The 23,720-nt window shown below is 34.6% G+C and overlaps 2 protein-coding genes across 3 annotated transcripts in view; one reads left to right on the top strand and one right to left on the bottom strand.

Moving 5' to 3' along the window:
- The window catches only part of LOC122622879 (metabotropic glutamate receptor), a 15,097-nt gene extending 14,163 nt beyond the window's left edge, over nt 1-934 (bottom strand). Inside the window, exon 1 of the mRNA XM_043801522.1 lies at nt 808-934. The gene's annotated coding sequence lies outside the window, so the exon portion shown is untranslated. The remainder of the gene's footprint in view (nt 1-807) is intronic.
- LOC122622877 (eukaryotic translation initiation factor 4 gamma 3) lies at nt 285-23,720 on the top strand. Of its 2 annotated transcripts, none has more exons than XM_043801519.1 (16): nt 285-466; nt 895-923; nt 986-1,189; nt 5,561-6,205; nt 6,269-6,449; nt 6,517-6,628; nt 7,109-7,164; nt 15,106-17,414; nt 17,615-17,852; nt 17,909-18,066; nt 19,292-19,760; nt 19,968-20,191; nt 22,715-22,861; nt 22,923-23,145; nt 23,258-23,359; nt 23,420-23,720. In XM_043801519.1, exons 3-16 carry the CDS (start codon nt 1,112-1,114, stop codon nt 23,479-23,481), a joined length of 5,004 nt encoding a protein of 1,667 aa, XP_043657454.1. In that variant the 5' UTR covers nt 285-466; nt 895-923; nt 986-1,111; the 3' UTR covers nt 23,482-23,720. The 2 variants fall into 2 exon arrangements, with proteins under 2 accessions (XP_043657454.1, XP_043657453.1); XM_043801518.1 differs by having other exon boundaries at nt 880-923.

The raw sequence follows: 23,720 nt of genomic DNA, 5'->3' as shown, positions 1-23,720 counted from the left end.
TGGTTGACACAACAATTTTAAACAACATTATGAGTTAGACACCGCAATGGAAAAACAAATTACAAAAATTGTGTTATTTTTTGTAAAAGAAATACATAAAATAGGCTTTGAAATCTGAGTTTATAAACATGAACTTTATTGTCAACATATATTACATTTATTAATGTTGAAGCGTTTCAGAATGTTACTTAACTATCGTTGATAATAATTATCTTCAGCCACCACTATTACTTGTGAGTGTGCTATCGATGTTTCGAAAAATAAATGCAACTCTGTTCCTATGAACAGAACACATTGCATGTGGAAATTATTAAAAAATAGTTTTTGAATGTAAAGATAAAGCTGAAATTACGGCTTGATTAATTAAAATAAATACACTTTTATAATTCACTTAAAGTGGAATTCTTAACATTTGTATTTTTTGTACATAATCACATCGGATAGGCACATACATACATTTGCTCAGGTAAATTGATGGGTAAAAAAGGGGACTGGGCAACAAATATTACATGATACTTTGCTAGTTGAATTCGCAGAGTTAAGGGAAGTAAGACTTTACCACTAACACTCTAAAATGGGTTTCAATTTCTTGAAAATTATGCCAACGTTTAAATTCGTGGCACGTTTTCACAATATGCACCTTTGTGATAAACGACTAAACGTCCAAAGTCACAACGTCAACGTCGGCAAATAAGTAAGGCTACCAGGCTGGATTGCCAAAAGTAAGATGGAAATTATTTCTGGCCTTAAGCTCTAGACTTCTGTCTATATAGATGTTTATAACATAAATTTCTGTTTGAAACTTACTATTTTTTACTTAAAGTTGCATCGATATGTGTGCTTTTTCTATATATTAGACAATGATTTTATTTGTATCAGTTCTTATAATTTCAGAGACTTTTCTGGAAGCAATATATTTCCAGGTAAAATGTTTTATGCATAACTGACTCGTTAACACATTAATTTCAATTAATATTTATTAAAGAATCAAATGGTTGAGTGACGTCTTATTTTAGTGGGTCCAAAATCGCCCCAGAAATCGTCTATGCAACGGCTAAGTTAACCGTTTGGCGATTTCTTACACAACTAACTCTAGGAATAGACATACGTAATGCAACAAGCTATACCAACTTTATCAACACAATCAGATATAGATAAAGTCATGCAGCCCCATTCAGCACAAAATATGGTAAGTCGATTTGACAATATCATCTTCAAAATTATGAACATACATATATCCATTTTCGCATAATTTGCTAATAAGTATTATTTTCCTTGTATTCGTTGTAAATTAATTATCTCTTCCTAAAATAGTGTTCGAAAAGAGCTCAAATATTTATTTTTATAAGGTCTATGCTAACAAACATATGTATTAAGATGGTATCACACTTCTCGTACAGTAAAAGCGAAGTATAAAAGAAAAATTTAAGGAGTATTTGTGTGTAATTTTTCATAAAATTAATAAAATTAAAGTTCGTGTAGATTTTTATCCTGGCCGACGTCAGCTGATATGAAACATATCAGCATACATATCATTTATGTTTTTAAACATAAATGCGTACTTTTTTGTTGTATTATAGCCAGCAAAACTCAATCATCAATGTGAAATGAATTAAAAATTCTAATTTTTACTTAACCTGTAAATGTTATCATTGAATAACAGAATCTTCAAGTATTATTATACTTTATTTTAAAAGAATTCTTTCACAAAACTTTTCAATTATAGTTTTAATTAAAATGTTAGTTTGATAAAAGTCAGAGTTTCAGATAATTTATTTAATAATATAAAAAAAAAATTAATGTTTGCAAGTAAAGTAATAGTCTCCACACAGTTGGCTTACTAAATTAATAAAATAAAATAGCTAAATGCAATCTTAAACTTGATTGTTCACTTTACTTTGTGTTCTAGTCCTGTAATAGCTTAGTCACAAATGAACGTCTTCTGCGCATGGTATGAGGTAACTTATTTCAATATTAACAGTCTCATTCTAGTTTTTGGCATCACACAAAATCACTTTTTTATGGGTGCGAAAACGTGTTGATTAAAAACGATTTTGATTTCAACGGCGGCTCAGTTTCAGTAGTTTCAGGGTAAAATGTTGCATTGCTATTCTGGCTGTAGGTCCTGTTTGGTCCTGCCAATTTCTAATGTGGGCCAAAACAATTTTTGACAAACTGACACAAATTACTAACACAACAATTTTCACCGCATTCAGGTTGCGCTAGTGAGCAATAAAAACTATTTATATGTTTTTGTTTAATTTTAATATTAAATAAATACAAAATAAATCCTGTGACTCCGTAAATCGCCTAACAAAAGACATCTTTCCGACATATTTCATTGATTCATCTTGCAATAGAAACAAAATAATGGTAAAATTAGCTTGTGTTTATAATTTCGATACCCTCGAAAAGGGTTTATCGATTTCAGTCTGAAGTTTGTAAAGCAGTGAAGAAGATATTTTCGACCATACAGGCATGAGAAACTAAGATATATAAATTTACTTCTCCAAGTTCCTTTTCGTGAGCGCCTTTTTTAAAACTTATTTTAGTAAAATGGACCGTATAGATAGAAAAAAAGTCCCGTTAGTTTTTCAAGTTATCCTTATTATCTTTACATTCTTGAGAAAATTCACAAGATTAAGGCTGTTCATTAAAATAACAGTGTCTGGCTTTGTCCAACGAAAAGTCCCGAAATGGTCAATATTTTGTAAAAAGGGAGTTTTATTAAGTTGTTTATTTTATTTGTAAGGACAATAAATTACAAAAATAAAAAAGTATATTTGAATGGGTAGAAGACAGCACTGCTCCCAGGAAGAAAAAAGTTGATTCTTAAGTTTAGAGAGAAGGGAAAACATATAGAGAAATTCAAAAAATCCTTCAATGTTCTGTAAAAATGGTATCCAATGCCATTAATTATGATTTGAAGGAGGAAAATGGTAGTGCCTCACGTAAAACCACAGATACAGAGGATCGACGCAAAGTACGTTTCAGTAAGGTTAATCTTTTTGGATCCTTTAGAGACATATGTCAACTCTGAGTTAATCTTGAAAATCAGTGACGTTACTATTCGACGACGACTACTGAATGAAAATTTAAGTGCCAGCCCACGAAAGGTGCCCCCACTTAGTCAAATTATTATGGTAAGTTTGGACTTCGCCAAAACCCAGTTAAACTGGCCAGTCTCCAAGTGGCATAATATCCTCTGGACTGACATTATGTGTCGAAGAACTCCCCGACTTCTTAAGCTTAGCTTTGTCAAGTTGTGCAGGGTGAACCGGCGCAGATGCCTTCCAAACGTTGCCAGGACTTGGTGGACTCAAACATTTGTTGAATTGTTTGAAATTAAATACCTAATGATATTATAAAGAAATTTCTTCTATTAAAAGTGTAAATCATAGTTTAATCATAGATTAAACTCGCTGGTCATAGGCACTGCTATTTCAATGAACACAGTTGTATATAAATTCCTTATCAGTATCAGAATAGGGGTGTACATATACCCATGTCATAAGAGCAGTCTGTATAGACATGTCATTGAAGCAGTAAGAACATCTAGCCAACTAACTAATGGAAAGGAAATCTTTGTTTCGGTGCTTTTATTCAAAAATTATCTAAACTTTATATATATCGGTTTTTTGACAACATATAACTTTGGTTTTAATTGTGCTCGATTTTATAATCCTTTTGTTCTACAGCAACCTAAATAACCTATTAAAATAATATCTTTTGCAAATTTTATGTGCTTTTTTTTTTGGATATACTGGTTATCGCAAAATTTGATGTTAAAAAACACATAAGTATAAAAATCAAATTTCATAGTGCAGAAGTGTAATACTACGTAAAATTAAAATTTTTGATTTGTTAATTTCATTTATATTGTTTAGTTAAATTTCATTAAAATGCCATGAAGTCGAATAAGTCAATTATCCAAAAAAAAATTTTTAATCTTGGGCTGAACTTTTAGTTAAAAATCATTGTTAATTAAATTTTACAGTCCGAAAATATTCCTGCTCTTGTGATCTGTTGTAGATTTTGCCAGCCAATAAAAAGTCCAAAAAGTATGATCAACAGGTGCCAACTTCAAAGCCACAATCTCTTCAGCAGCCTCTTCAACAGCAGCATAGCCATCCCACTGCACAGCCTCAGTTTCAGATAAATAAGGCATACAATGTGGTCTCCATTCTTAAGGCATCAGCGCAGAACGCTCAGCAGTCCCCACACTTGACGAATCAGCAGCATCCACCAATCCATCACCTTCAGCAAACACAGCAGCATCAACAAAGCTATGCAAACGTTGTAAATAGAAACTTATCTACGTCTGAACCAGTTAGAGCCCAGTCATCGGTTATATGTAACGGTTCAAGCATATTGACAGTAAATGGTACTCAACTGAATTCGGGAGATTTGAATTCGACTGCCATTTATAACATATCCAGTTACCGAAAATTAACTGGAAATTTAGATGGGAACGTTTGTTTTCTAAATATACCGGACATTACAAAAAATGGCAACATCGGTGGGAAAACAGTAGTATCAAATAAGTCCATCATCGGAGTCGGAAATGAAAAAAGTTCTTGTACTGGAGTTAGTATTAACAACCAAATAGTATTGCCTAATGCGCACATAGGAACTTCTATGGGAATAGCTCTTGGAACAACAACACCAGGCACAAGCTACATACGCGACAAAAATATCGTTGGCTTTAGCGTCAATTGTGTTAATACTAGTAAAAAGTATGATTTCAATAACAGTAGTTTGCTATCAAATAATAGTTTCCAGGCATCTACAACCGAGGTAAACCTTCTCAAATTCTGTGACTTTAGGAAAAGATGCACTTTAATGCCTAACTTAATTTCACCTCATTTTCAAAAAACAATTAGTTTTTACATATTTAAAAATTCCCTTTATTTATTAATTGTCAATGCGATTTTTGGTTTTACATTTATCTCATACTCACAGTGCTCAATATGTAAATAAAGCGAGAAAAGCTCTATGGCCAATATCGTCGACCCGTTCGATTTAAAAAAAAAATTTTTTAACTTTAGAAGAACAAAATATATAAACAATTTTGAATTTACAATAAACAATTTGCGGGCATCCTTTTGCGGTACGTTGTCGTTAGAGTCGGCGTGGCAAAAAATATTTTTGGCCTACTGATATAAATCGACAAGACAAATAATTAAATGAACAAAAATCAAAGATTTTTCATAAGTTCGGGCGTGACAGTTTTGGTCAGTTTTGGTTCTGACCCAATCTGCTTGTGTGATCTCAAGTACATGGCTTGTAAGTCTTATTACGAATATATGTACTTTATGTGGTCTGAAACGCTGCCTTTTTCCCGCTACACACTTTTTAACGAGTCTAATATACCCTTTCTCTCTAAGTATATATATTTTATATATACTCTAATTATTTAAGTTGGTGGAAAACAAATAATCGGTGCTCCATTTATTTTCGTTTTTCACTTTTGCATTATTTATATAATATTTCATTTCAACTTCCCTTTCAGGTTTTACTTCATCTACTGATTTTTAAATTTCCTTTTGAATACTTTCAGTATGTTTCAACGGGAAACAACAATTCGGGAAATACCCGATCAAATCCACAAAGTGGCGGAATATTTCGAGGACCACCATCTACGCCAAATGCCCCAAGAGGTGCTAGTGGAGGAGCAACACGCCATGTTCATGTACAACCCATGTACTCACAACCCCTTCACCAGAACATGGTGCTACAACAATACACACAATATAACCCGCGACAACAAACATTTCCAACTTCTCATTTGCAATATGCACCCGCCCCCATGCCGTACTATCAGTACCAATACGTCCCAACTCTTCAGCAACAGCCGCCACATACTCGTAGTGCTGTTACGGTGAATACGAACGTCAATGTGGGAAACAATTTGCAGCCAGTGCAGTCTGGACCCAATGGACCTCTCCCTGGTCCGGGGGCTACCTCGTCGCAACTTCAATTGCTCACAAGCACAGTGCAGCCAGGAGCAAGCACTGTAATGGGCGTTGGCGGTCCTGGTAGTACGATGGGTCAAGTGGGTGTGCCCCCAATGGTTGGAGTTGGTGTAATGCCAGCAAGTGTGCAACCGCAGTCTGTGCAGCCTGCAAGCCGGCGCCGGCATCAGCATCGTTTGCAGATAATCGATCCGACGACTAAAAAAAATATATTAGACGATTTTGATAAGGCAAGTAATAAATGTACTTTATATTTCAAGTCATATAATATTTTGTATTTTAATATTTTAAAGACAAAATCGAACACCGACAATGACTTTTCCGATCAGGTAATCTCCACAAACACACCAGCAACTGTCCTTTCAGAAGGTCCAATACGTATTCCACAGCAAGATAGTTTTGGTATAAATAATTTGACCAGTACATCATCACAAGGATCAGAATCAATGACTAATGCGTCTTATAGCCCCATTGGTAGGTAGTTTGAGAGATAGTTAAAATTAAAGAGTCCGAAATGAATTTTTTTAAAAATATTTTCCAGAATCAACCCCAATAAGTCGCTCGGATGTTGGGCAGACCCCAATCGTATCCGCGATGTCTGATGCGCCTTCAGTTGAAATATTACCAACTCCCCAAAGAGGGAGAAGCAAAAAGTAAGTAACAAGTTGTTTAGGTCAGGTTACTTCCCAATTGTAGAATTTATTCAAAGTAAATTATCGGTAATTTCTTAATTATGAACTCAGGAAATGCATTATTTTTTGTTTGTATTTTTTTACGATTTGCTTTAAATGTTGCGTAGAGTTTCCGTCTTTCAATAGCATTCCAATTGAACATGGCGTGGCTTGTTTCTCTCCTTTCCGTTTGTCCGTTTGTATGAACGTTGATATCTCTGATTCTATAGGGTTAAGAATACAGATTACTGTCGAAATGGTATTTTTGTCAACTTATCATCTATCACCAAAATTTAATGTTCTTTAAAAAAGTCTTCTTGCTTAATTTATTCAGCCTGCAGTCGCACTCGCTTTAGCTTTTATAAGTTGAGTTCCGGGTATCTAAAAATTCAGGACCTCGATTACAGCATTCTCTAAATTCATTTCTAAATAATCTTGTTTAATATTATTTTATTTTTTTAGAATTCCTATAGTGTCTCCTAAAAATGTATCTGAGTCCATAGGTGCTCCAATCACTGGTAAGTTGGGATATACGTTTTTTCGTAGTTCAGTTTAATAAAGCATTCTAAAATAAGGATTTCGGTTTTAAACAAAAAAAATCATATTTCTTATTTTCATAAGATTTAATTACTAGCCGTTGTCCGTTGTATATAAATTACTAAAAATTATAATATTTATTAGTGACTAATACTTGGTTTTTTTCTTGAAAATGGCCAAAATAAAATGGTTATCGATTCTATTTTGGCCAGAGTAAATAAACTTTTAAAACTATGTACAAATAAAATGGCCAAGGATATCGAGTGTTAAGTATAGATTATGGATTTCCGGTTGTCAAAATACGGGTTTGTTTCTTTTTAAATTTACTGCTTCTTCTTGACATTGCATTGATGAATAGAGAATTTATTTATTTATGTTTTCGTCGTAAAAATGAATATTACAGATTTTTTATGTTAAAGTTCGATCTTCACTAATTATACCCTTTACTCGCACCTTACCACCTTATAAAGCGGGTATGCGACTATATATATTCTTGATCAGGATCAATAGCTGAGCCCGTCTGTTCGTCCGTATGAAGTTCCAAATCTTGGGAACTATAAAAGTTAGAAAGTTAAGATTAGACATGAGGATTCCAGATACATAGATTTAAAAAATGTATTCTGCTCGGTTCTAGTTTACTCTTAAAAACAACATATCTCCGTTTAACGGTCCAGTCCGTATATCTGTAGCAGTATGGAAAATATCGTGCGCTGACAATGGGCATCGCAAAAAACAAACTCTTTGAAATAATATTGGCTGGGGCTCGTATCTACTTGCCTGTTAATCTTAACACATTTTATTTTAGTTCATAAGATGTCAATGAATTGATTGAATTTATTGAATACCTTGAATATCGCATATTAAGATACAAATGGAAATTATCATACTTACGTTTAAAATTATACATTTTAATATAAATCATAAGAGAACGATATCGATTCTTAACTATTAGATACAAGTCACGAAAATAGAAAGTGGTTGGAAATGGAGATAGAGAGTAAGGAAGCGACTATTTCTCATACATGCCACCTAGCATTTTATTGCTGGCGAATTAAAATCTTAACGTCAAAGTCAACATCACACTGAACAAATATTGAGATATCGACAAAAATGGGTTTTATTTATTTATTTAATTTAACTTAATTTTTTTTTCGGTTTTTTCGGTGTAGCAAATAAAGCTGCAGTCAAAATAATAGTCGTGCCCACAGAGGTTTTCAAACAACCAAAAAAAAAACATCTTTTGCAACGTTAAATAATTTCTTTGATTTCTTAAAAAAAAATATGAAAATTGGACAAAAAATTACTCGTCCAAAAAAATAGTAGTGAATATTTTAAAAAATCATCACAGCCAAAAAAAATTAAGGATCAAATTAAATATACTATGAAATAGCCCTATATTTATACCCGTTACTTGTAGAGTAAAAGGGTATATTAGATTCGTATGTAACAGGCAGAAGGAAGCGATTCCGACCATATAAAGTATACATATTCTTGATCAGGATCAATAGCCAAATTGATCTGGCTATGTCCGTCTGTCCTTATGAACATCTAGATCTCAGGAACTATAGAAGCTAGAAAGAGATTAAGCATGCAGGCTCCAGAGACATAGACGCAGCGCAAGTTTGTTGACCCATGTTGCCCACCCTAATGCCCACAAACTGCCACGCCCACACTTTTGAAAAATGTTTTGATATTTTTTCGCTTATTTGTTAGTCCTGTAAATTTATCTCGATTTGCCAAAAATCTTCTTGACACGCCCACAAACCGCCAAAAATTTTTGAAATTTTTTCTTCGTACTTCCACTAGTTGAGTAACGGGTATCTGATATTTTATATCCTTTCTTCACAGGAATAGGTTTCCAAGACCTTTGTAATTCTTTTAAAAGTCATCACTTGATATCGATAAAAATTTTCCCAAAACATAATTAATGAACCACTGTGTTCTATTCCTTAGGTATTATTTGAGGAAAAAAACAAAATAATGGTCTTCTAAAATACTACCGTGAGTCACTGTTTTTGAAAAAAACCATTTTGCTACGCCCCTTGTAGTGAGGACGATATGGCACGAAAAAATATAATAATACTAGGAACTAATTAAAAACACCTAAAAATATTCTAAAATAAAAAAAGTGATTCAATTTTAATATTATTTAGGATTTATTTGGAACTACCAATATTTTGAATGGGTCAAACATGTGCATCCTAGCAATTAAGAGCGAAAAAGAATAAAAGGAAAGACGAGAACCAAACATAACTCCACATTCTTAAGGAGCCCGTATTTATAGTTACTTAAGTGAAAAAGTTAATGTTAAAAAAGCTATGTTAAGAAATGGAAAATGTTGAGAAACTTTTTGCTTGCTCGGCACTACTACTATATTTTGACTGCAACAGTATATTGTTAAAAGCAAAAAACCTAGTGGCTATAATACGTTGAGTAAAAGAAAATGGGAAAAGAGGACGTGAATACATATCAGAAACGGAGAAAACCATTTTTATAACAATTTTGATAATTGACTTAAAATCAATTACAATCAATTAATTAATTACAATTAATCAATTAAAATCAATTATAGAGACATTTCTTCAATGGCTTTCAAGATCTGCTGGAGAACTCGATGCGCTTGTCGTGGTGCGTTCCCCCAAACTGGTGGGAGGGAATGGCATCCTGCACGCTCCTTACATACACCCATTATGCTAAGAAATATTCTATCGAATATTTTAAAGAATGTGGGTAACAAGCTTATCGGTCGATATGACTCGATAGGGTTATTCAGTTTTTCTTGTTTTGGTATTGAGTTCAAAAGGAGAACGAGGAACAGGATTCCGTTTTTAGGCAAAGCCTAGAAAATTCTACTGTCAATACCGTCGAAGCGGTATTGTCTATGACAGCTTTTAAATATGCTGACTTTCTGGTCTTACGTGCTTGGTACTGCATTTGAAGAAGGAGCGCTTTCACTACCCGCAAGGTCAAATGGCTGAAAACGTTTCTCTAGTTCGTTCTCAAAAGCTAAAGAATATTCTGAGGCGGACCTGCACCATGTAGGGTCGGTTTTCTGTATGGGTATTTTGCGATGAAGCTGTATGTTCATATTCCGTGAAGATTCCCATAGGTTAGAGCCGTACGGTTTGGTGGGGTCACCGTTACGGAACATCTTAATATCTCTGTCTATCCGCCCGTATGAGCGTCGAGATCTCAGTAACTATGGAAGCTAGAGATTAAACATACAGTTTCCAGAGACATACGCAACGCAAGCTTGTTGACCCATTTTATTACCACCCCCACTCTAACGCTAAAATCTGCCAGGCCCACAAATTTGAAAAATGTTTTGATATATGTTATTCTTTCTCTTTGCCAAATATCTGTTTGCCGCGCCCACTCTAAAGCCCACAAACCGCCAAAAAACTGTCAGTGTTGGAATTTTTTCTTCGCACTTCCACCAGCTGAATAACGGGTATCAGATAGTCGGGGAACTTGACTATAGCATTCTCTCTTGTTATATGATTAATGGAATGTGATCAGAGTTAAGCTCAAGACTTTAAGTTATATCATTCCGAATCCCTTTATAGACAGCAAAGCCATTGTTCTTTGGCTGCATGGATAATACGTGTGCTCTCCTGTAGCAAGGACTTGGACATTTGAACTGTGAACGAAGTCCGCGGGTGGTTGAGACTCCCAGAGACGATGATAAGTTTTCCAATCCCCAGCAATTATGAACTTTGATCCCAGGTAGTCAAAGAGTTTTTCGAAATCGTCAGCAGAACATTGAAAATTTGGTGGACAATAGATAGTCTATTTCCCTAAGGTCAGTTTTGACTTTGAATGCGACACATTGAAAATGTAGACTGGCAAGGCAAAGTAAGAACAGCAAAAAACAACAATTACAAATTATTTTGCGTTGCCGGTTTATTTGCAACGTGTACAACATCGGTGTCACTTGAGTCTGGATGCCTGCTATTAATGTTCATAGATGCTGACTTAAAAAATATTTACTTGCTAAAAAAAGTATTATTTATATAAAGTATTATCGGGAGTGGCCTAGTACTCGCATTGTTACTAGGTACTAGTGTGTAAATACTTTACTTTTGCCGTTGACATTGTTTGCTGACTTCTAGTGTGTCTATTGGCTGACGGACCGTTGTTTCTGTTCGTCGTTTGGCTCGTAGGGATCGATTTGATCACCTTGGTATTAGTGTTAGTGAGACATGTAATCATCTGTGTCTATCTATAGCGATTTGGCTATGTAGCAGCACTTGGTCACTAGGGTATTGTGCGCTTATGTGAAATAAGTACAAACACTTGTATGATAGCATATGTACGAAATACATTTCTTTAAATGTGGTTTTATGAATGTAATAAAGTGTCTATTCAATGGTGATAGTGTGTTCTCATACAAGTATATATACCTTATATTAGTATACCTTATAAGCATTACTAGTTGATTTTATTTTGTAGTGTGCCTAAAAGATAATTATAGAAACTATTCCTACGAATTAACATACTTGTATTAATAGACAAGATTGCAAGATTCCTTTTTTATATGCGGGTTTCGGTAGATCCGTTAGTCAGTGGTATTAATGACCGTCTCACTTTAATTTTAAATAAGATTTTTATTTGTTTTTGCGTTTTGGGGTATAATTCTATAGAATTATTCCAAATGGGTTTTAACTAGGTTCTGTAAATTCTCTCCTCACTTAAAGGCCATTTCGTGATATCATTAATTATCAACATACCTATATATTTTATAAAAATAATTTACCCATGACCAAATTCAAAGTTTTATGTTGGATTGCTCTTTAATTCATTTTTATTTAAATATTTCGATTTTATTTAGCTGCTTTTGAATATTATTATAAGGCCGAGACTATAATAAGGACAGAATTAGAGGTTTATTTTTTCATTTGTTTAACAGCATCTATATACAGTTGCAAAAAAAAAATAATAGCAGCAACATAACGTATTTTATTCTCGATCAAAGAAATTAAGGTTGCGGTACGGATATTACGAAATACTGATTTTTTGAATAATGCTATATATTTTCCCCATCCAAAAATGATAAAAATTTTTAAATTGTCCATACCGTTATTTTTTATAATTTTTTTTGGAGCGGGCAAAGTATAAAATTCGGCGGCTATAAAAAAAGCACCACTATCGATTTTTTCAAATATTCAATACTTGTCGGCGGTTTGTTTTGGTGAAAAGCACATGGTTATAAAACTTAACATTTGTATTCCTATTTCCAACATTATTTTTAAAACATACCTTAAAAGATATTATTTAAATGGGACGAGGAAAGCATTTCACTTCAGATACGCGTGACATGGTAAAAAAAACCAATTTCTGAAGGGAAAATCACACAGAAATATTGGTCTAATCCTTCAATGCTAAAACAAAATGATAGGAAATGCAATCACCTACAACGAGAATCCCGAAGAACGTGGGAGAAAATAATCATTGGGCACCCATCTCTTCAAAAGGCTAGTGCCCGAGAGCAAGAAGGATCCATTTAAAGCTGCTACCGAACTGAAAAAGGGTCTCAACATATCCGCAACAGCGCAAACAGTTCACCTATGTCTAAGGGAACATGATTTAAAAGGCTGTAGTCCAAGGAAGGTCCCTCTTTTAAATGGGAGACACATACCCAAGCGCATTAAGTTCGTCAAGGAACATTTCAATTGGCCATGCGAAAAATGGACGAACTTTTTATGGTCAGATGAGAGCAAGGTGGTTTTTTTTGGTGGCAATGGATCTTAATCGTATGTACGGCGACCTAAGAACACCGAATATAAGCCAAATTACACAGTAGAAGCAATTAAACACGGAGGATCCAGTGTAATGGTATGGGCATGTTTCTCGTACTATGTATTTGGGGCTATACCATAATATACCATGGCTAAAAACCATCATGGATTAACGTGTGTTTGTGGATATTTTGGTGACGATGATGCTACCCTTTGCCAAATACAATTAACAAGACTATGACCCCAAGTACAAGGATTCGTTCTAAAATAAATCTGTTCCTGTTTTGGATTGGCCTGCACAGTCCCAGGCCGTAATCCCATAAAAAATTCTTGGTCAGATATGAGAAAAGCAGTTGTAGCTTCAAAGCCAACTTACAACGAATAACTTTGGGTATAATTAAGGAGTCCTGGAGCAAAATATCCCTAAAACGGTGCCAGGACCTGGTTGATTCCATGCCAAAACGTTGCGCTCCTGTTTTTGGTAGTGTATCACCTAATATAAAATTAGTGGAATGGGTGTAGTTTTAATATAAAATCACATGTTATTAATGAATTTTGTTACTGTTAAGTTTATATTTTATGTTTAAAGCATTTTTTATGAAGTGGTGCTATTATTTTTTTCGCCTTATTTTTTCATTTTTCATAAAGTTTCTTAAATAAGTTAAGACTTCATAGAACAATTTTTTTTTATTTCCTAAAAAGTGAATTGTTTAACCTTTCTAAAAAGGTATTTCAGCTCCTTTTAAACCCTAAATTGTAGGTAGGGCAAGTGGTGCTATTTTTTTTTTCGCAGCTGTATATTCTTGATCAGGATCAATAGCCGAGTCGATATGGCTATGTCCGTCTGTCCGTCCGTATGAACGCTGAGATCTCAGGAAACAAACGCCCACACTTTTGAAAAATGTTTTGATAATTTTTTTATTAGTCTTGTAAATCTCTATCGATTTGGAAACTAACCTTTTGCCACGCCCACGAACCGCCAAAAACTGTCTGTATTGAACACTGCCACTGCCACTAGCTGAGGAACGGGTATCAGATAGTCGGGGAACTAGACTTTTTTATTATTTCACTACGGACCGAAATATGTACTAAGAACATATGTATTGTTATATATGAACATACAACTGAAACATAAAGCTGAGCTTTAGAAGTCGGGGATTTCTTCGACACATTCGACATTAAACAATGTCTGGAACCTATTCCACCAAATAGCATTATTTTGGACTCATTAGTCCAGAGCATATTACGCGATTGGAGAGTGACCAGTTTAATTGGTTTAATCATAATATGCCTTTAAATAATCACCTTTCTTGGTGATTACTAGTGGTATAGTAACGTCGCTTATTTCCAAGTTTAACTCAAAGTTTATGTCCCTAGAGGACGCAAAAGGATTAACCTTACTGAAACGATCTTTGCGTCCTCTGTATCTGTGATTTTACGTGAGGTACCACAATTTTTGGGCTTCAAATCATATTTAATTTGATTGGATACCATTTTCAGAGAACATTGAACGATTTTTTTGAATTTCTGTATATGCTCATTCCTCCTCTCTAAACTTAAGAATCAACTGTCTTGGTTCCCGACATCAGTGCTGTCTATTACCTACTAAAATAAAATTTTGTTTAATTTATTCCCTTTTCAAATATACTAATCAAATTAACTTTTAAACAAAACAAGAATGGGCGTGGCAGTTTTGGGCGGTTTGTGGGCGTGGCAAAAAGTTCTTCTGCAAATCAATAGAAATTGAGAGTACTAATAAGAAAATGACAAAATATCAAAACATTTTTCAAAAGTGTGGGCGTGGCAGTTTTGGGCGGTTTGTGGGCGTGGCAACATGAATCGACAAACTTGCGCTGCGTCTATGTCTCTGGAGTCTGTATGCTTATTCTCAACTTTCTAGCTTTTATAGTTCCTGAGATCTCGACGTTCATACGGACGGACAGACAGACGGACATGGCCAGATCGAATCGGCTATTGATCCTGATCAAAAAAATATATACTTTATATGGTCGGAAACGCTTTATTTTCGTCCCTATCGTTTTCACTAACAAAAAGATATTGAAAATCGTTTTCCTACCCGTTCCTCATAGGGTAACGTATAGCGTGTAACGCATATACTATAATATTACTATAATATTAATTTACTTTTAATTTAAAATTAAATTAACATTTTCATAATTTCAGATGAAACTGATGATGCAAGGTCAACACCGATATCCGAAGCAACTAAAGAAACTGTGCAACCGAATTTTCCCCATCAAAATTTACACATATCCGAGTCACCGAAACAGAAGCAAACGGTATCAAATACTGAGACTACAACCAATGTGCCAACTGTTTTAAAGGAAACAAATATTGCTGAGTTGGAGTCGTCCAGTGTATCCTCCGAAAATCTTTTAACTGGGTTTCAAGCTGTCAATGTCAATGTCAAGAGTCCACAGTCGTCCAATTTGTCTGCCGATCCTGAAGATGCTAGTATTGACAAATCATCACCTACGAATTTTGCCGCAGATTCTCCTATTATGCACGCACTTCTAGAAAATACTGAGTCGGCCGAAAAATTAGAAAATTCTACTACAGAAAGATTCAAAGATAGCCAAAGCGAAGAGAAACCAACTCATCAAGAACTAAGTTTAGGAAATGTCCCAGATGAGACTGAAATATCCTCTATGGCAGTAAAAGAAGTAAATAGTTTGGATAATAGCCAAACTCAAGCATACCCTATAAAGCCGAAACACAATGTTTCAGAAGACATCTCCTCAAGAGAGTCAGCAATAAAGTCAATTCCAACGAATAATACAGGAGTAGATGTAGATCTCCAGTCAGATTCTAATCCAGATCCTAAGCCAGAGACTACCCTTGACGATAAACAGGACTCTGATGATCTGAAACTGAAAGGGTCCCCAAAAACTGCGTCTATCATAAACTATAATGAGGGTCAATGGTCACCAAACAATCCAAGCGGAAAAAAACAATACGACCGAGAACAGTTATTGCAGTTACGCGAGGTAAAGGCCTCACGTATACAGCCAGAGGTGAAAAATGTGTCTATTCTTCCTCAACCAAACTTAATGCCATCATTTATACGAAATAACAATAATAATAAACGCGTACAATCGATGGTTGGTATGATTGGCAATCGTAGCAATGAATCGGCTGGAAATTATATTGGTAAACAATTGTCTATGTCAGGCGTGCAAAGTGGTGGCGGTAGAAGCAGTTTGAAAGGCATGATACATGTAAATTTATCATTAAATCAAGATGTAAAGCTAAGTGAAAATGAAAATGCATGGCGCCCTCGAGTCTTAAATAAATCTGATAGTGATAGCGACGCGAAATCTGCACACGAAAAAAATGAGTTGGTACGTCGCGTTCGAGGTATTTTAAATAAGCTTACCCCTGAAAGGTTCGACACACTTGTTGAGGAGATTATAAAATTGAAAATTGATACACCAGACAAAGTAGACGAAGTAATTGTGTTGGTATTTGAAAAGGCCATTGATGAGCCAAACTTTTCTGTGTCTTACGCCAGACTATGTCAACGGCTCGCTGCGGAAGTAAAGGTAATAGACGAGCGTATGGAAAGCGAAAACAAATCTAATTTGGCGCACTTTCGAAATGCATTGTTAGATAAAACTGAACAGGAATTCACCCAAAATGTTTCACAAAGCACCGCAAAGGAAAAAAAGTTGCAGCCAATTGTGGATAAAATAAAGAAATGTACCGATGCAAATGAGAAAGCGGAACTTGAGGCAATTTTGGAAGAAGAAGAACGAAAAATAAGAAGACGATCCGGAGGGACAGTACGATTTATTGGCGAACTCTTTAAGATATCTATGTTGACTGGCAAAATAATATATTCTTGCATTGATACACTTCTTAACCCCCATTCTGAAGACATGCTTGAGTGTTTATGCAAGCTGCTCACAACTGTGGGTGCTAAATTTGAAAAAACGCCAGTAAATTCCAAAGACCCAAGTCGGTGTTATTCACTGGAAAAATCGATCACCAGAATGCAGGCCATCGCATCAAAAACAGACAAAGATGGAGGCAAAGTAAGCTCGCGAGTGCGATTTATGCTTCAAGACGTTATTGATTTACGTAAGAATAAATGGCAAACTTCACGGAATGAGGCACCAAAAACTATGGGACAAATTGAAAAAGAGGCAAAGAATGAGCAGCTTTCTGCACAATATTTTGGTACACTTTCCAGTACTACACCCGGAGGATCGCAGGGCGGATCTGGTAAACGAGATGACCGTGGAAACTCTCGATACGGTGAATCTCGTTCAGGTAGCGCGTATGGTGGCAGTCACAGTCAACGTGGTGATAATGGAAACCTTCGACACCAGCAGCAAAACAATAGTGTCGGGGGTACCGTCTCTGGAGGAGCTGGACACTCCAATGGAAACAATGATGACAATACTTGGCATGTGCAAACTAGCAAAGGTAGCCGCTCTCTAGCGGTTGACAGTAATAAACTGGAAGGTCTGGTAAGAACTACTTATGTAATACATGTGTACAGAATATATAGAAATCAAATAAAATATTATTTTTTTCTACATTGCACCATTTCAGTATTCTATTTGTATTTTTAAAGATAACTACTTATATATATATATATATATTTTACATCAAGTACCTTTTTAGTGTATATTTAGGATTGATCAACTTATGTTTTTAAACGTTTCAGTCTAAACTTTCTGACCAAAACCTAGAAACAAAGAAGATGGGTGGATTGACGCAATTCATTTGGAACAGCGAGACGACAAAACTATCTTCGGCGCCGACACCAACCCCATCCAATCCGTTCGCTGTGCTCTCATCCCTAATCGATAAAAATAGTAGTGATAGAGATCGGGATCGTAGTGGACCCAGAAACAAGGGGTCATATAACAAAGGTTCTATGGAGCGCGATCGTTATGACAGAGGTAATATTTTATAATAATAATTGCTTAAAACAATAACACGGTATAATAACAAAAAGGTATGCATTCGAGAACTGGATCATCTCAAGGATCACGGGAAAACTCATCCTCCCGCGGTGGTCAGCAGGGTCGAACTTTATTGAGTTCATCAGTTCAAAAGTCTGCTAGTCATTCAAAATACACACAACAGGCACCACCTTCACGGCATACTGTAAAAGTAAGTAATAGTTAATGTTTATGTATTATCTACATTTATATGTACATGAACCTATGTCAATGTAGCGCTTCTTTTCTTGAATTTTAATTTAATTTATTTTATCACACCTGTGGATAAATTGTTATCTGAAAATTTCTCGTTTAACAGTAAGCTAAAATTGTACATAAATAATAATTCACAAGATATTTTCTGATCTGAAATAATTTTATTTTATTGTTTTTCCAAATGTTACTCTGCCGCCCAAAACCCCCACGCCCACACTTTTGAATTAAAATGGAAAAAAATCTTTTTATTTTTGTCAATTTCTATCGACATGCCAAAAAAATGGTTAACTATCTATAAACTATACGTTAAATCTTTTGGATGGCTAAAATGACTTTGGTTAAGGGGGGCACTCTACGGTTTGCCTCGAAAAAAGGTCGTTTTTTTGGAAATTTTTTGTATTTATTTAGATACATGTCTGAACATAAATTTTTCATTTTACACATATAACAATTTTTCAAAATGGCATCTTTCAGATGCTTACTGTTCAATTTTCTTTAGCGGTACTCACGCTGCAGTCCAGACCAACTATCTGAAACACATGAAACTTTTTTTTTTATAGATAAAAGTTGTGTTTCGTGATTAAAACTCGCAAATGTTGAAAATCATCGAAATTTAGTAACAATTTCATGCATTCTTTAATTTTTAATCTTCTCTAATCTAAAAAACCAGTGTAAGTTAAGCTTTATACGTGTAGCGGTTCGTTTGCAATCGTGATTACCGACTGAAAAAAATTGGTTTCGAGAAAACACCCTTTAAAGTTTTTGGATAAGAATAATTCATACGGCGCGACCACCTGAAGTGGCTACGCGCGAGCTGGGTCCTGCCAAGATAAGCCCAAAACTATTCGTAGTACGACTTTCAAACTTTGCGATAATATTCTTGAATAGTATAGCTATCGAATTAAAGAATAAAATAAATGGGTTTCTTAAAAGTTATCCGTAGAGTGCCCCCCTTAAAGGCGTTGTTGTATGACATTTGTTAAAACCAGTTGTATATATGTATATAACTAATCTTTTTAAGCCCTTGTCGCTAATGCTCGTGCTATGTCCTATAAAAGCCGTTAACATTAATATTCACCTCTCTCTAATAGTTTGTAATAATAAACAAAATCCCGCATACCAAAGAAATGTTATTTTATGTTCTATACCATCTCAAATAACAATTAAACATTTTTTTCTAGGCGCAGTCATCATTGGGCAGCTCTAACGTTAACACAGGTCCACTCTACCGTGGAACTGAGCAGCTATCAACTGCAACCTTCTCGCAGACCACTCGTTCTGTTGCTCCTGCGGCAGTGTTTAATGAAGCTAGCGAAACAGATCTTAAACTCATTAAGTCTGTTGTCTCCGAAATAATAGACCTGTCAGCAGCCTCTAAAGCAGTCACGCCCGTTGTGGTTTCGTGCATAAAACGAGTACCAGAGAAACTACGCTGCAGTTTTATTTATTATATATTGACAGATTATTTGCATTTAGCAAATGTAGGTAAACAGTACAGGCGGTATTTATCTATTGCCGTGTCCCAACTTATTGAGCAAAATTACATCTCTGTCGATCACTTGAGACTGGCGTACAACGAATTTACCGTGTATGCAAACGATTTGATTGTTGATATTCCAGAGCTTTGGCTATATATTCTTCAATTTGCCGGTAAAGTTTTCTTTTATCACGTTTACCTGCGTTGTGTATTAGTTTCCATGGTATTTCCTGTAGGCATGATATCCTACATTATTGGATACAGATATTAGTTTATTTAAAATCGATGGTAACTGATGCACTTGTGCTGGCAAGCGACTCCTAACATAACATCTTATTTTATTTGTTCAATAATAAAAATCTTGACACTTTCTTCAACAGGACCACTAATTGTAAAGAAAATATTGACTATATCAGATTTGTGGAACAACAATTTAAAAGAAAATAGCCCATCAAACGTCGCTAAAAAGTTCCTTAAAACATACTTAATGTATTGTACACAAGAAGTTGGACCAAATTTTGCTCGGAAGATGTGGATCAAGTTTAACCTAAAATGGTCAGATTTTATGCCTGAAAGTGAAGTTGCCGACTTTATTAAATTCAACGTGAGTTTTACTTTACATACTAATACTTTATTTATATACAGCTGCGAAAAAAAAAATAGCACCACTGGCCCAGTAAAACTTTGAATAAGTCTCCTAACTACAATTTAGGGTTTAAAAGGAGCTGAAATACCATTTTAGAAAGGTTAAACAATTCACTTTTTAGAAAATAAAAAAAAATCACAATTGTTCTATGAATTCTTAACTTATTTAAGGAACTTTATGAAAAGTGACAAAATTAGGCGAAAAAAATAATAGCACCACTTCATAAAAAATGCTTTAAACATAAAATATAAACTTAACAGTAAAAAATTCCTTAATAACAAGTGATTGTAAATTAAAACTACGCCCATCCCATTAATTTAATATTTGGTAGTGTATCCTTTATTAGCAATAACAGCTGCGGAACGTTTTGGCATGGAGTCAACCAGGTCCTGGCACCGTTTTAGGGATATTTTGCACCAGGACTCCTTAATTATACCCAAAGTTATTCGTTGTTAGTTGGCTTTGAAGATACAACTGCTTTTCTCATATCTGACCAAGAATTTTTGATGGGATTACGGCCTGGGGACTGTTCAGGCCAATCCAAAACAGGAACAGATTTATTTTGGAACGAATCCTTGGCTTTCCTGCGGGTCTACTTGGGATCATAGTCTTTTAATTGTATTCGGCAAAGGGTAGCATCATCGTTACCAAAATATCCACAAACACATGTTGATCCCAGATGGTTTTTGACCATGGTATATTATGGTATAGCCCCGACTACATAGTACGAGAAACAAGCCCATACCATTATACTGGATCCTCCGTGTTTAATTGCTTCTACTGTGTAATTTGGCTTATATTCGGTGTTCTTAGGTTGTCTTACATACGATTAAGATCCATTACCACCAAAAAAAACCACCTTGCTTCCATCTGACCATAAGAAGTTCCTCCATTTTTCGCAAGACCAATTTAAATGTTCCTTGACGAACTTAATGCGCTTGGGTATGTGTCTCCCATTTAAAAGAGGGACCTTCCTGGGACTACAGACTTTTAATCCATGTTCCCTGAGACATGTGTGAACTGTTTGCACTGTTGCGGATATGTTGAGATCCTTTTTCAGTTCGGTAGCAGCTTTAAATAGATCCTTCTTGCCCTCGGGCACTAGCCTTTTGAAGAGATGGGTGCCCAATGATTGTTTTCTCCCACGTTTTTCGGGATTCTTGTTGTAGGTGATTGCATTTCCTATCATTTTGTTTTAGAATTGAAGGATTAGACCAATATTTCTGTGTGTTTTTCCTTCAGAAATTGGTTTTTTGACCATGCCACGCTTATCTGAAGAGCAATGCTTTCCTCGTCCCATTTTAATAATTTTTTTTAAGGTATGTTTCAAAAATAATGTTGGATATAGTAATAGAAATGTCAAGTTTTATAACCATGTGCTTTTCACCAAAACAAACCGCCGACAAGTATTGAATATTTGAAAAAATCGATAGTGGTGCTATTTTTGTTTTCGCCTCATTTTAGACCTTGCCGCCCAAAAAAAATTATTAAAAATCAAGGTATGGACAATTCAAATTTTTTTTTTCATTTTTGAATAGGAAAAATATCTAGCATTATGCGAAAAATCAGTATTTGGTACTATCGGTACCTCAACCTTAATTTATTTAATCGAGAACAAAATACGTTATGGTGGTGCTATTATTTTTTTCGCAACTGTATGTCCGTTAAATGGAAAACAAGTAAAACATCGATGAATTTTCTGTTTAAAAAATCACGCACTTTATTTTCTTTACAACTTTATTTTATTCTCTTATTTTGAGTTGGGTGTGGGTAAAAAACTAGACTCGAGCGCCTGTTTTTATACCCTTGCAGACGGAATGTTTATATAAGTCAGATTTGCAACGCACGATAGAAAGTATATATCTTCTTTATTATTATAAAAAGTCGAGTCTATATTGTCTTGTCTGTTTGTTGTTACGCAAAGTAGTCTCTCAGTTTAAAAGCTATTATTAGCCTGAAACTATCCCAAAGGGAAATGGGATCTTATTCGGTATATACCAGTATATTCACAATATATAATTTCAAATGGAAAAAAATATATATATCACAATATCGAAAAATTAATTTAAAATATTCGAGCAGAAATAATAGTTTTGTTCTTTTTAATTATAAATGTATTCAGTATACATTTGAAGTTTTTTAATATATTTATATTTTATCCAAATCGAACTTTATTAGTCTTAGCCCTATATTATTAGCTTAAATTTGATACCTGTTTTATGAATAATTCAGATTGTCCTGTCATTATTTAATATACTTAATTTATAATTAAGACCATATGTAATAAAAGGATGCCAAATTGGCATATTGGCTCGTTTCAGCAGTTTATATTCTAATTACAACTAAAAACATTTTTTGTTCAAATAAAGTGAAGACTAAGAAGTGTTTCAATTAATACGAACACCCGTTGTATTATGTGTATAACTAATTCGATCCTTATTTCCTACATTTGTTGTAAATTTACTGACGGATTATAAACAGAGACTGGAGTATGTGGAGAACGAATCAAAATCGCCAGTTATTGATCTAAGAGACACCCCAGAAAAGCACGTTAAAAATGTGATAGACCATATTGAGCACTTACTGAAGGAAGGAACGACTGCGGATTGCATTATTGATTATAGTAACGTAAGTAATTGAGTTCATATACACAGGTGCGTCTATTTAAAAGCTACCTTCATTTCTTTAGGGAAATATAATGGTGGTTGATAAGTTGTTTATCAGAGGATTGACGGAAACATTGAGTAATTTCTCGATTCACTACAAAGAAAACAGTTACAAGCTTGAGTCCGAAACCTTCCAAAAGTTTTGTATACCGGTTCTGCAGAGATACATTGATTCTAACGAAGACCATCAACTTGAATGTTTATATACTATGCAGCTCCTAGTCCACGGCTTGGAGCATCCAAGAGGTAACGACTTAAAACTCTAAAGTGTGGTTAACCGTTTTGTAATTACTTCTAACATCACACAATGTTTTTTAAATGCAAGATAATTGTTCTCATGAAATTTTAATTATGTTAGGATTGCTAAGTGAACTTATTGGCGAGCTATATGATGCCTTTGTAATACAGAAGGAATCACTCTGTAAGTGGCGCGATTCAAAGGATCAGTCTGCTGGCAAAGGTAAATTTCTTGAACCCCTGTTTACGTACCTTAAATAATGCTTATTTTTCTATATTTTAGGAGTAGCTGTAAAAAGTCTTAATCCTTTCTTTAACTCGTTATTGAACGATGAAGCTAACTAAAACCGCGAAGTTTCTGACCTAGACAGAATAACTTTTAAAATGTGTAAAAAAAATAAATTACTACAGAGTTGGAGGGTGAAGAATGTTCATTAACAGTTATATACTGTAAATGATTTCGATATGGAATTATTCAATAGCGATTCTGGTTTATGCATTAAAAGTATATGCAACAATATAAAAGTGTATAACATATGTAAAATAAAGCGATCCTAAAACAAATATAGAAGTATAACTCGTTA

The sequence above is a fragment of the Drosophila teissieri genome, chromosome 4, assembly GCF_016746235.2.
Source record: "Drosophila teissieri strain GT53w chromosome 4, Prin_Dtei_1.1, whole genome shotgun sequence".
In the NCBI taxonomy this organism is placed as follows: Eukaryota; Metazoa; Arthropoda; class Insecta; order Diptera; family Drosophilidae; genus Drosophila; species Drosophila teissieri.
The sequence above is the reverse complement of the archived record's forward strand: the minus strand, read 5'-3'. Positions and strand labels throughout refer to the sequence as shown.